The sequence below is a fragment of the Aspergillus ibericus genome, assembly GCF_003184845.1.
Source record: "Aspergillus ibericus CBS 121593 unplaced genomic scaffold BO80scaffold_10, whole genome shotgun sequence".
Taxonomy (NCBI): domain Eukaryota; kingdom Fungi; phylum Ascomycota; class Eurotiomycetes; order Eurotiales; family Aspergillaceae; genus Aspergillus; species Aspergillus ibericus.
In genome coordinates, this window is record NW_020292108.1 from 727,230 (window position 1) to 740,232 (window position 13,003).

The window sequence follows — 13,003 nt, forward strand, 5'->3', positions numbered from 1 at the left end:
AATAGCGCTTGGGATCTGGAAGACCTCGAACTAAAAGAAGTTTGAAGTGCTCTGCAGAGATATAGCGGGTTGTTCTGCAACAATGATTTACGGAGATCCTCAGCTTCACCTAGCCAAACACGTCCATATTTACTAGAAAGCAGTAATGAATTTGCGGAAGTGCTAAACCCAGAGCGGAATAACGCTGAAACTTTCTGTTAAATCAATGAGATAATATGATCAACGAGTTGCTTACACCGTATAACTCATGTGGGCCGTGCATTCTAAGTAAATCAAAACTCACATATATCCTGATCTTTCAGATACAGCCCATGCGCTTACCGTCTTTCTCATAGCCTGGCCAACTCCTGTTCCATTGACCAATGCATTAGAGGGTCGTGGAGGAGTCGGAGCATGACCTCACGCTGCAGTGTCACTCGCACCTCCCACAAGGTCATTTTGGACGAGGTCATTCTGAAGTTGGGCCGAGCGGGCAAGATACAGACGGTCCCGTCGATCCTGTTGTCAGGGCTATCGAATTCCACGACCCTCCCCAGTACTGTGCCAAAGTCAAGCCCATAGATTCCCATACGACGCAAGCTTGTTGATGTAACATCCCCTTGCTTCAACCTCGGACCCTTGTCCACGCTTTCGTGCTTTTCCTTGATAAGCCCCCCGACATAAGAATTGGTCACATTCGTGAGGGCAGTATGAACCTTAACCGCGAGGTCGGTGAGGGTAGAGAGTCCGTCATTCGTCAGTATGGGAAAGTGGGAATGCGGTCGCCTGGAAGTATTCAACATAGAACCCAGAACAGGCCGGATGAGTGATGACGTTTCACTCTGGATTACCCCATTGCCGATATACGATATCGGAAGTGGTGGTGTCAGGGTTCGACGGATGTCTGCGATGAGAAGCAAGGAGCTCTGTGCCGGATGGCCCCTCCTCTCAGGGCCTTCGAAATTTGATTCATATCGTGCCCTGATGATGGAGAGCCATAACAAAGCTGAAATAACGTCATTTGTTGACAATAACAGATCGTCCTTTATGTGGCTTCGCACCAATGCATTGCAGGCCTTCTTCAAATACTCAATTCTAGTAGATGCCAAGGTAAGACGGCGGCTGATCAGGCCTTTGGCAGACTCAAAGTCGGCATCCCTGAGAGTTTCGTGGCAGTGGCCAAGTGGAGGTTCCCTACTGACGCCTCCCGCCATAGCAGTCTCAAGAATCCTCCGCCTTCCTATTAGCAGGTCGGACGTAAAAGAAAGCCCTGGGACGGTGCCGTTTTGCATCCGACAACACTTCGCTAGCGCAGCCTGAATGACGTAGAACCCAGCGGCATCTAGCACTGAGTGATGAAAACAAACAGTGATAACCAAGCCATCCTGCATAATATTGGCTTGCCAGCGAATAATCGGACACAGCAGGGCAGTCGCCGCGGACAAGGGAACCGGCAAATAGGTTTCGGCAAAGAAATCATCATTCAAGATTGGGCAGCCAGAACAACCCTGATGAAGGTACATGGATTCATCCTCATGGTATCTCACCCTCAAGAAGGGAAATTCGTGTAACGATTCAGGTGTTGGGGGGTGCACCTGACAAATAGCGGGATTCGCTTTGTCTGGCTTGTGGTTGATCACATTCCCTGCCAAGAACGGGTTTTTCATCATCAAGGATCGAAGAGCATTTTCAAGAATAGACACCGCTCTTTGTGGGTCTTCCAAGTGGAAAGAGTAGAAGAATGCGATGTAGCATTTCGGCATCATTTGATCCAACAGCGTTAGTTGCATCGGGGTGAAGTAGAACGTCATGATTCAGAGGAGAGGCTAGTCTGCATTCCAATGGTGATGATACCGTGGTGTTAGTTATTCGACGCACAAGGTATAACCATTGGGGAAGATGGTCCTAACGGCTTAAATATACTGTTTACGATGTTGTTATTGTATCACAACTCTAGCGATTGTGCCATTACCGGTCATATTCGGGGTTGCGTGTGGCAGAGGGTTAGAAGAAAAGAGAAGGGTGATCAAGGAAAAATAGAAAGTGATCGACAAGAAGGGGCCCAATAACCAATCATAAAGTTCGTGTAGGCCAGAAGTAGAGATATACATAATTGAGCCTTTACCGAATACAGCAAATCTCTGTTATTGGACCTGTCGCCTCTAATAACCTTCAACTATCCATGCATATAGCCTAATACGGCACAGCTGTAGCTATAGACACTGGGTATGGCCTTGCAAGGGGCTGCGTGGATCTAACAGCGTTTGCACTTTGCGCAGATGAGATTTCAGATCAGGATGCACGCGATCCAGAATGGCCATTATCTCCTCCCACAGCCTCTCCTGGCATACGATTCCTTCAGTACTGGAGGCAAACTTTGAAATCCTACAACTTCTGAGTCATGATGCAATATTGAGAAAGGTTGTACTTACGGCACCTGGCTCCCTTGGCTGTAGTACATGCCACGGGAGTTCTCTGTCTCCGTGACAGAGGCTAACATGACCATTCGTGCCCCATCGTCACAGTTTCGGGCAAAACACCGGGTTAAGAGATCCGTTGGCGCAGACCTCACGGTTCTAAACAATTCACTTTTGCATAGTCCTGGGGACACCAAGACGAGGGAGAGCTTTTCTGGATTGACGCGTCGTGACAGGGCAAGTGCCCAGAGAAGCCCGAACAGTTTAGATGTGTAGTAATGGGTATAATGATCAAAATTATGGCATTTGTGATTGAGAGAATTGAGCAAGCTGCTGCTCTGATGGAAGCTAGTCGGAACCATTGCATGTCCCTCAGATGTCACGAACACTATGCGCGCTCGAGAATTCTCATAGCGAAGATACGGCAGAAGAGATATGGCGAGAAGGGCATTTGAGAGCACATTTACCTGGCCATATTAGAAACGCCCGAGTATGGAGAGAGAGGATTATACTTGGAGTGACAGATCAAACCCATCCCTCGAAGTTATCATTTCCGAACACCAAACACCGGCATTCAAAATCACCAGATCTAGGGTTACAGAGTCCTGTTCCAGCTCGGTGACAAACCTCTTGACTGAGTCGAACGAGGCCAGGTCACACTGTCGAACCTTAACGTTGGCTGCCGGAATGGTTTTAAGGATTTTGTGTCGAGCAGCTTCCCCTCCAGCTACTGATCGAACGGCGGCAATCACCTCGGCACCCCGTGATGCTAGCATGAATGCCAAAGCAAGACCAATTCCAGAGTTTGCCCCCGTCAAGAGAACCACCTTTCCACTGAGGTCAACGGGAGCAACTTCGGGGATAGTGTAGAACAGTTGTCTAAACAAAAAAGCGAGTAGGCCATCGTAGTATGGTGCCATTATGTCTGCTGTCAGGTGGGAGGTGTGGTGGCAGGTAGGGGCGGTTTGGGGGTTTTGTTGTGTGTTTCTTCGCCTTTCGGCAATATTTGAGGGGGTGAGAGTGGCGCTGGCAGAAGTAGCGAACTACCACCGAAGCATCAAGGGGGAGACACCTTTCTTGGTGACACCGGCATGATACATCGAGTCATACGGGCATGTCAACGTCTCACTGTAGAGCTTATCTGGGTAGTTTTTCCTGCGCCTGGTGTCCCAGAGCTACGATTCGTCATGCGATATCATAGAAGTTCTATGATTTCCCGCACAGATACATCATGACTAGTCTGGTGGACAGCATGAGTTTTACTAGGTCCTAAGTTGATTGGCTTTGCAGGATACCACTATGAGGCATGGGCAACCTGCAAGGAGTGTTAGCAGGGCTTGAATGTATGACAGAATCGACATTTGACTAATCGATGAGAAAAGCCAGTCCCAGCGAGGTTTGGCGAGTAAAGCTGGTGATATGACGTCTTTAGTATTGACACGCTGTATGATTTCCTAGAGTTTACGCCGTACCACCTTTTTCTGGATAGATCCCCCTTGTTTACTGCAACCCTTGTGTACCTTGCACAAAGAAGAAGCCTAGTGGATACAACTTTGATTCGACATGCATGCCTGCCTTGAATGCCCTTGCCCAGAAAATGTGCTTGATAAGAACAATTAAATCATAAATAAATGGCTCTCAGCCCCATATTACTGTAACGGAGGGCTACGTGCACAATTGATTCGTTTCTTCTTGAAGCCGCTCGAGATCTGGATAGGCAGCAACCATTGAGCAGACAATAGCCCAAGGAGAATCGGAGGCGCTTCAAAATGGGGCTAAAAGCACCTACTAATGCTGTGTAAGGCACTTCCCTGAGGTGGCGCGACCCTACTAACATCCCCAAGGAAACGGGGCATATATGCCATCACTGAGGAGCTTTCATTGGTGGTAGCAATCCTTAGAGACAATTTCACCGCGCACTGTGGGAATGCGTTTGCTTGCTTATCCACACGCCTGCTAGGATCAAGCCTCGCCTTCCAAGAACTCAAGGGCCTAATTCTAAAGGCAACTCTGACAATAATTGCGTTCTCTTATGTATTCGATATCGCAAACCAGGCCTTCTCTGTGGAGGAGGACGCCGTGAACAAGCCTACTAGACCTATACCCTCCGGCAGGCTAAGCAGAGGTGGTGCTTACGCACGCTGGCTGTTAAGCTGGATTCTATTTCCTGTTTTGGTATATTTCGCTGTCAGTCTCCGGGCCACATCAGTGCTTGTTCTGTGGGAGGTGTGGGTTTTCATATTCTACGTGTGGCCCAAAGTGGAGTATTGGTGGGTGCGAAATATTTTCACAGCTGTAGGAGCCATCCTTCAGCTTACTCTGCTGGATACGATGCTTACAGACACATTGCTAACACATGATGCCATATCTCATGAAGCAAAGACCTCTCTGAAGTGGATTTTATTCATCTGGTTATTTATGACTATTCATATCCAAGAGTTTCAGGATATGGAGGGAGACCGGCATGCGGGCCGTAAAACACTGCCCCTGGTTCTGTGCCCCAAAGGTCAATTCTGGCTGCGTGTTGCCACTGCAGTGTTTATTGGCGCTACTCCAGTTGTCAGCATTGCGCTGTTCAGATCCTGCCTACTGTCGAGTTGGACCATGTTAAGTCCGGGTCTGCTCTTACTGGCACTATGCCATCTGCTTTCCATGTTGACCGTTGCAGTGCGACTTGTAACCTTGCCATTCAAGGAAGCTGACAAGGCGACCTATAAGTACTACTATATTCTAGCAACTTACCTTATGCTCCATATGTATGCCAATGTTCAGCGAGCCGTATGTTGAAAAATTGGCACGCGCTGGACATACTATTACCCTGGACCGCTTTCTAGTGCCTTCAGTTGCGCCTTTTTTGGTTGCATGATTTGACTGTGTTGTGAGATATTACCATGGTGTTGACTTTCTTATCTCTTATTACTGCAAGCTCAAGAAGCCAGTCCTTATGACCTTGAGGATAAACCCTTTGGGGGAAGCCGTTTTTCTAGTTTTTGGCATGCGGTTTGCACGTCCTACACTCAGTCAGACGGTGGTTGTGAGAAATGGTTAGCATTTGGACTACGTAACTCAACAAATTTTATACCGAAGCAGAAATTGACACGCTCTCTCATTTATCCCATCTCCTAATTAATGGTCTTCTTGGATTCGTGCTCACCCAATACCTCATCAACCCCCATAAGGTACCTAACTAACCGTTGCGCTCGGAGCGGAAGCCCATCATATGCGCACACCCATGATACATACCTCGGTAAACGAATGATACTAGGTTCTCCCGAATATACCGCGTTAAAAATCTTCTGCGCGACATAGCTAGGCTGGAGAACCGGGGCAAGTAAAGGATTTGGCGGCTTGACCCAGTTGAACAGCGGAGTCTGCATCTGCCCAACCTCCACCAGGTGGAACTTGATCCGCCGAGTATACCCCAACAAGCGGGCCTCAGCCTCAAGGCAGTGATGAAGGGCACTGAGTCCAGCTTTACTGCACGTGTAGTCAGAGAGGCCGGCTGGATAGAGATGCGCAACAACAGAGCTTATGTTCACAATACTTCCTCTTTTTCCGTCATTGATCAGTTTTGGAAGGATTGCACGGATGAGATTCACCGAACCAAGGAAATTGGTGCTAATGGTTTTGACAAACAAGTCATTCTGAAGACAGTGGAACGGCAGCTTATTGACTGGCATTGCCGCGCAATTGATTAATATATTGGGAGTCCCTAACTGTCGACAATGAACAACCAACTATCAGGTCCAGTGACTGATGTACTCACTTCGGTCTCGATCACGTCCATGATAACCTCTACTTCAGTACGGTTGGAGACGTCACACTTGTAGTATCTTATAGTCCTCGGCTCGGACGGCTGCGGCAAGCCGCTTTCACCTTTTACATCCAAAACAGCCACACGAGCGCCGTTGGCCCGATACAACTTGACCAGTTGATAGCCTAGCCCGCTTAGGCCACCTGTGACTATCACCACTTTGCCATTTGCTAGCAGGCTGCTGGTATTTGGTTTCCGGTCGCGGATCTGAATCCAGAGTATGGCCATAAGGAGGGCGACAGTAGCGCCTGCGCCAGCTGCAAAATAAAAATCTGTCATTAAGGGCGATGTTCTATACACACATTGACTTGGTCAAAGCAATGAAATGAAGACCCGTTCTGTACAGCCTACAAGTAATGACCGCCTCTGGTGCAGTGCACAAAGGACTCGTCAGTTATATCTGCTCCCCCGCATCCGCCTATTGAAGTTCTAGACCGGCATGGATGACGCAAGACAATAATTCAGGCCCTCCGCTGGCATACATAAAAAGCATATGAGGCCTGATTTCAGGCGAGCTCATTATGCAGTCACGGTTAGCGTCACACAGCATGGGCATGTTTCGATCTTAGGTAGCTATTGAGGAAGCGTTACAAGGCATGGAATGGCGGTGTCAAGTGAGATGCAAGGGCAAAAGAATGAGGTGCGCAAACAAACGGGACACAACAGAAGGAAAGGGAAGGAACAAAGCAAAAGCGGGGAGGGAGACATGCAAGGGGATCCCCAAAATAACGACGTAATAGACGGAAGGTAATGGACAACTTGTACTAACGATCTGTATTAGTCCGAAGGGTATATACGTTAAAGAAGATGATATACCACCCCAAACTCCAGTCTCTTTCATCGCGTTGTGGCTCTCCACTGGTAGGGCAACTGATTGTGCTTGTCTCTATCACTCAAACGCCCGGTCAGCAAGATGGGTGTCTTGAGGGAGGCATAATCGCGCGGAGGATGGAACGCCCCCCCGCGTCACCGAAGATCGTTTGTTGGTCTCCACAGCTTTGTGTAGAAGGTCCAGAACGATGTCAGGCATGCTAACATAATCGCTATATCTCACAGAGTCAGACTCTCTTCTGTTTGTATCAGATCAACATAACATAGTGAGGAAAGCCACGCCGGGCTGAAGATGCTTGTACCCGAGACACTGAGCTCGAGTCGCACCGGCGCGAGGACAGTGACGTCAAGGGACTAACCCCGATCAATGCAGGCATTTTTAAATTTACGACTAGCCGATACAAGAGTCGGAAGACTTCCGAAGGGCTTCCCTAAGCGACTTGTAGAGAGCCTACTCAAGTATCTTCTAAGAAGCCCCTTCAAGTTTCTTGATTACAGACATAGTAATCCATTAAAAGCTTTGTTATGCTTATCAGAATGATGGTCCAAGATTTTGTGAAAAACTGACTCAATCCGTGGGATCGGGGAGCTAGTGTACACAGGTCAACTGACCTCTGTAGAAGTTAAGTGACCCAGCCCCGTGAGTAAGGACGACCAACCCAACCGACCTTACGAAAAATATCAATTGTTCTTGTATATCAATGAATATCAACACAATTTAGGCCTTACGTTATAGACAGTAAATAAGTCTTATAAACACCAAAAACTGTTAATATGAAGTACTTGGGAAATATATGGAGTTTACTTGAGAATTTCAGCGTATATTAGATAGGAGAGTGTTGTCTCTCGTATTAACGTTTCTATATAATCTACGATAAAGAAAAGTTGAGCTAGAGAATGATTTTAGCAAAGCAAAAGATGTTTTCACAGCATGTGACGTGCAAGGCCCAGAGATACCATGACTGCACCTAGGGGTCGGCACGAATAGCGAATATTCGCAGTCTTGGTCACGTGGATGGCTGGTTGCCCGGGCAGTGCTAGTGATATACTCTACTCTTCACCTCGTGTTCCAAATATATGCATCTCGCAACAGCATCACCTTCCGCATCGTCTCACCTTTTAAGAAAGATCGACGTAATCCCAACAGGTCTCTACCACGGCTAAACAGCCTCTCTACAGCTACCTCAGCTGCCGGAATGGCAAGATAATCCCGTGCTGCAGCTGCCATGCGTGGGTACTCATCCTTGTGCATGTTATCGACTCATCGACAGTCACCACACCCTCCTCGAAGTAACGGTCAATGTCCGAACGCTGGATCACTTGTGGCTGCAGCTTCTGCAGAACGCGAGCCTCTAGACTCTGCCGCTTGTTGTCGACATTGCTTCTTGACGTCGATAATTCCGGCAGAGGATTTGATGGATATTGCTCATGCAGGAGGGCTAAACCCCGGGCAGCCCCTGGATCGTGGACTAGCGGGCAGGAACAGCTGGAGGAAACTCAATGGCTGTCTTCAAGGTCCTCCCTGAAACGAGGGACGAGGTTGCAGTAGTAGCCGTGGCACTGGGCCTTTTATGATTGAAATGGCCGCCTCATGAGGGACATAGCGGATCCCTAAGAGGGGCGGATGGCGGATGCAGGGAGGATTGATTCTACCCCGCGGACAGACGGCCAACGGGGCAAGGCAACCAGAGCCTCCGGTCGTTGACGCCTCAGGCAGTAGTCCTGGTGGGGCCAGGTCAGGTGATGTGGCTGTGAAAATTTCGTCGGCCCGGTCCCACGTGACGCCAGGCCTCCCAGCAGCGTCATTCGCCCGCGGACGGGCTCATTCTTCAAGACGGGGCTGCCCTGTTGCACATCAGCCGGAGCCAGGGGTCATGGCTCTCGGAATACTCGGATGAATCCCTGGTGAATCACCAGGTACCCGTCCACACGTGGTGGAACCGGCCCCTGCAGACCTACTCAGTTGCCAGCACTTGAAATAGACCGGTTCATTAGACCCTGACCCACTTTATAGGGTCGGCCGGCCTCTGGTGTTCGGCGCTGCACCGCAGAGGCCATCCATGATTCCCTCCTCGAGCCTTTACGTAACTCGTCCGGGCACACACTGCAGTTCGGCCAGCATGCCACATGGGAGCGACCAGCGCGGCTGTCCATGCAGCCACTTGGGGCTGCCCAAATTCCCCAAGTCCCAGGCATGCCGCTTCCAGAATCCGATTGCCCGCGGGGGCATCATCAGGCAATAGCGATTCGAGTCGAGAACGCACTAGCGCCTGGCCAATCCCACCGAAGGTTCTCAGAGTGAGACCCTGCAGGATTAGGGTGGCGGGAGTGGATCAGGCCCATCCCCTTCCAAGGCTCCTGGCCGCTCCGCCAAGCAACCCGGGATCTCACCGGACCCGGCGGACTCCCCTCCTCGAGGCCGTTTAGGCACCGCATTTCGACCGAGGCCATTCCGGAAGGGAGCCATTTGGGGCATTTCTGACCTATATCCGGCAATGCCTAGGTCCCATGGTCTACAGCAACGGTAGCCGCCAGCAGCGTCCGCGAATTCACAACAGAGCACTTTGAACCCAAGAAGAAAGGCCTGGGTCTCCGAACCCTAACTCACCCATCGCATCCGCCAAGGAAACGTTGTCGCAGGAGTTAATCTCCGGTGGAACGATTCCAAGCTGACTGCCAAGCCGGACGAGGGGTCGTCTGCAACGTTTAATTTCCTTCCAGAACATGGTTGATGGGCAAGTCCCGGACAGGGTGCCCCCTACCAGCTCCACCCGGCCCTCCCGATCCTCTCTATAAAACCCTGCAGGCGCTGCCTCCGGTTTGGGTCATCAGCTACACCACATTCCTTCCTTCCTTGATCATTCGCTTGTCATTCTTTCCAAGCTTTCATTCGTTCATCCTTCTCCTCATTTTCGTTTCTTTTTTTGTGATTCTCGTTGCTTTACCCGACACCATGAAGTACGGGTCCCTGATTGCGGCTGCGGCTGCGGCCTTTGCGAGCACCGCCAGCGCCGCGGGAGTCGTCGGCGCTGCCGAGGGTTTCGCCCAGGGCGTGACGGGAGGAGGCAACGCCTCGCCCGTCTACCCCACCACCACCGCTGAGCTGGTCTCCTACCTGGGTGACAGCCAGCCCCGTGTCATCATGCTGGACAGAACGTACGTGGCCAACCTGCTGCCCTGCGTGGGGAACCTGCCCGCTAACCGACGGATCTAGCTTCGACTTCACCGGCACCGAGGGCACTGAGACCACCAGCGGTTGCGCGCCCTGGGGTACTGCGTCCCAGTGCCAGGTGGCCATCAACCTGCACAGCTGGTGCGACAACTACGAGGCGAGCGCCCCCAAGGTCACCGTCACTTAGTAAGTCTGCCCTGATGTGCTCGAGCCTCCCCGGTCTGGCCATGCTGACCCCCCCACTAGCGATAAGGCCGGTATCCTCCCCATCACCGTCAACTCCAACAAGAGTATTGTGGGTGTGGGATCCAAGGGTGTCATCAAGGGCAAGGGTCTCCGTGTTGTGAACGGGGCCAAGAACGTCATCATCCAGTGAGTGCCCGGCAGTCAATCTCGATCGATCTCGCTCGATCTCCCTACTCACCACCACCACCAGGAACATTGCGGTCACCGACATCAACCCCAAGTATGTCTGGGGTGGTGATGCCATCACGGTCGACAACTCCGACCTGGTCTGGATCGACCACGTCACGACTGCCCGCATTGGCCGTCAGCACATCGTCCTGGGCACTGATGCCGATAACCGGGTCACCATCTCCTACTCCCTCATCGATGGTCGCTCCGACTACTCCGCCACCTGCAACGGCCACCACTACTGGGGTGTCTACCTCGATGGTAACAACGACATGGTGACCCTGAAGGGCAACTACTTCTACTACCTCAGTGGCCGCATGCCCAAGGTCCAGACCAACACTCTCCTCCACGCGGTATGCCTCCCGGTGCTCCCCCGGCCCCCTTGCGGTCGCTAACGTGGATGCCTCTAGGTCAACAACCTCTTCCACAACATCCAGGGCCATGCCTTCGAGATCGGCACCGGCGGCTACGTCCTGGCCGAGGGTAACGTCTTCCAGGATGTCGACACCGTGGTCGAGGCCCCGATGAACGGTCAGCTCTTCAGCTCCCCCGACACCAACACCAACGCGCAGTGCGCGTCCGTCTTTGGCCGCTCCTGCCAGCTCAACGCCTTTGGCAACTCGGGCGCCATGTCCGGCTCGGACACCAGCATCATCAGCCGGTTCGCCGGCAAGAACATTGCCACCGCCCACCCCCCGACCAACATTGCCCAGTGGACCATGAGCAACGCGGGCCAGGGCAAATAAGCGCGTGCTCGGATCGCTGAGGACGTGTCTGGATCGCTCTGAGAGCGAGATCGGGGTTTGTATATAAATCTCTGTTGTCTTCCGGGGTTCTGGGTGCCGAGCACGCTCGTCCAGGATTGCCGGGCAGGAATAGGCAATCTGCTTGCATTCTACAACATCCTTTATGATGGCAGCCATCTAGCATAGATAGATTTCTAATTGTATGCCTACCGTCTCACGAGATCCACTGAGTTATAATGCGTGCTTGGGAACCCAAGTCTAGGTTAGAGCCTACCTTGGATATGCCCCATGCAGTAGTGACCCATCGTAGGGAACATGGCTCCAAACAAATATCACGAATCCACGCCAGAGTACCACCCGGATGCGAGGTCCCATGGAGAACGGGCCCTTCACCTCCCATAAACTCGCCAGTCTAAACTTCTGCCTGCCATCCGGCGCTGCAGTGATCGGCTGGTTGGGGTTTACCCCTCCCTTCCACGTGACTCCAGTCTGCGCGACGTGGCTGTCTTTTCCCCTCCTTCTGATCAGTTCAGCGTCCGTCTCCGTTTTCCTCTTACCCGCGATGGCATCGACATCGGTAACCGAGTGTGCCCACTGCGGGGCAGCGGCCACGCTGCAGTGTGCTGGATGCCGAGACGCGCCCGAATACCAGCCAGGCGATGCTGGGGGAGTTCATTACTGTGGCCGGGACTGTCAGATATCCCACTGGCCGAGTCATAAGTCCCGCTGCATCAACTTACGCCGACGAAGGAAGCTTCTTCGCACCGCCCTCATTCTGAAAGCCGCGCTGTTGACCTACCGAGAAATGGTCTACGACATCCCGCTCACCAAGATCGAGCGGCGCGATGGGACCCTCTACCTCCACCAGAGACCCAGAGCCCCGACGACCGTTTTCCAGCCCGGTCCCTTTCCCGACCATCTGACTACCCACGTCGAGCACCGCGAAGCAGCCCTCACGGTCAACCAATGCACCCTCGCGATGGCACTGTTGGGTCCGTTGACTCGAAAGCTTCTGGCAGGTAACATGGACCCCCGCAGCAAGCGTCCTCTCCTCGGCTAGAATTGACATGTCCCAGGGATCGCCTCCACCCTGGAGGTGCTGGACCTGCAACTGGGCCGGAGGCCGATGCCAGCCAGGCTCATTCCCGGCCCGGATCCGAGCAGCTGCCCCCACACCGTCATTCAGGTAAGCCGATCGGGGGCCGGAGAGACCTGGATCCTCGATCTCACCGGCTGCCAATATGGGTTTCGCGACGTGCTGGTTCCGTACGATCGGTACCTGGCGGACCGAGCCTGCCCAAGCCTGCAGCGGCCGGTTCCGTACGATGCGACCGAAACGAAGGACCTGGATTACTTCGCAACGCTTCCCTTCCTGACACACACCCGGGCCCAACGCGAGAACCTTAACCGGGAGCGACAGTCCCGCCTCCGGTTTGCGGAGTTTGTGAATACCCGCGTGCGTGCGGAGGTGCTCGAGGGGTCGACCGTTGAATTCCAGCAGAAACGGGAGGCATTTACATCGATGCTGAAACGCCATCTGGAGAAACCGCCCGGGGGGAATTGATGGATGGATGTATGATGCATCGGGTATTTCCCTAGTTCATCGGTGGCTGGGGCCACACCAAGGTCT

At 52.2% G+C, this 13,003-nt stretch overlaps 6 protein-coding genes across 6 annotated transcripts; 3 read left to right on the plus strand and 3 right to left on the minus strand.

The window, feature by feature from the left end:
• Positions 1-329: 329 nt before the first annotated feature.
• Positions 330-1,790, minus strand: BO80DRAFT_433118 (putative acetyltransferase; the record flags this gene model as incomplete). The annotated part of the gene is made up of 1 exon (XM_025720811.1): positions 330-1,790. One exon carries the CDS (start codon positions 1,788-1,790, stop codon positions 330-332), a length of 1,461 nt encoding a protein of 486 aa, XP_025577690.1.
• A 402-nt stretch (positions 1,791-2,192) lies between these two features.
• On the minus strand, positions 2,193-3,316 carry BO80DRAFT_453524 (short-chain dehydrogenase; the record flags this gene model as incomplete). The annotated part of the gene is made up of 3 exons (XM_025722015.1): positions 2,193-2,364; positions 2,412-2,863; positions 2,909-3,316. The coding sequence occupies 3 exons, from the start codon at positions 3,314-3,316 to the stop codon at positions 2,193-2,195; spliced, it is 1,032 nt and encodes a 343-aa protein (XP_025577691.1).
• Positions 3,317-4,250: 934 nt separating this feature from the next.
• Positions 4,251-5,183, plus strand: BO80DRAFT_350371 (UbiA family prenyltransferase; the record flags this gene model as incomplete). The annotated part of the gene is made up of 1 exon (XM_025715538.1): positions 4,251-5,183. A coding segment is annotated over one exon (933 nt), but the record flags the coding sequence as incomplete, so codon positions are not given.
• Positions 5,184-5,518: 335 nt separating this feature from the next.
• On the minus strand, positions 5,519-6,519 carry BO80DRAFT_471189 (NAD(P)-binding protein; the record flags this gene model as incomplete). The annotated part of the gene is made up of 2 exons (XM_025723093.1): positions 6,163-6,519; positions 5,519-6,112 (listed from the first exon to the last, which is right to left on the minus strand). Exons 1-2 carry the CDS (start codon positions 6,487-6,489, stop codon positions 5,519-5,521), a joined length of 921 nt encoding a protein of 306 aa, XP_025577693.1. The 5' UTR covers positions 6,490-6,519.
• Positions 6,520-9,994: 3,475 nt separating this feature from the next.
• Positions 9,995-11,373, plus strand: BO80DRAFT_433121 (polysaccharide lyase family 1 protein; the record flags this gene model as incomplete). Its single annotated transcript, XM_025720812.1, has 5 exons — positions 9,995-10,197; positions 10,256-10,399; positions 10,460-10,585; positions 10,650-10,980; positions 11,038-11,373. The coding sequence occupies 5 exons, from the start codon at positions 9,995-9,997 to the stop codon at positions 11,371-11,373; spliced, it is 1,140 nt and encodes a 379-aa protein (XP_025577694.1).
• A 562-nt stretch (positions 11,374-11,935) lies between these two features.
• Positions 11,936-12,937, plus strand: BO80DRAFT_350362 (zinc finger MYND domain-containing protein; the record flags this gene model as incomplete). Its single annotated transcript, XM_025715537.1, has 2 exons — positions 11,936-12,392; positions 12,450-12,937. 2 exons carry the CDS (start codon positions 11,936-11,938, stop codon positions 12,935-12,937), a joined length of 945 nt encoding a protein of 314 aa, XP_025577695.1.
• Positions 12,938-13,003: the final 66 nt, after the last annotated feature.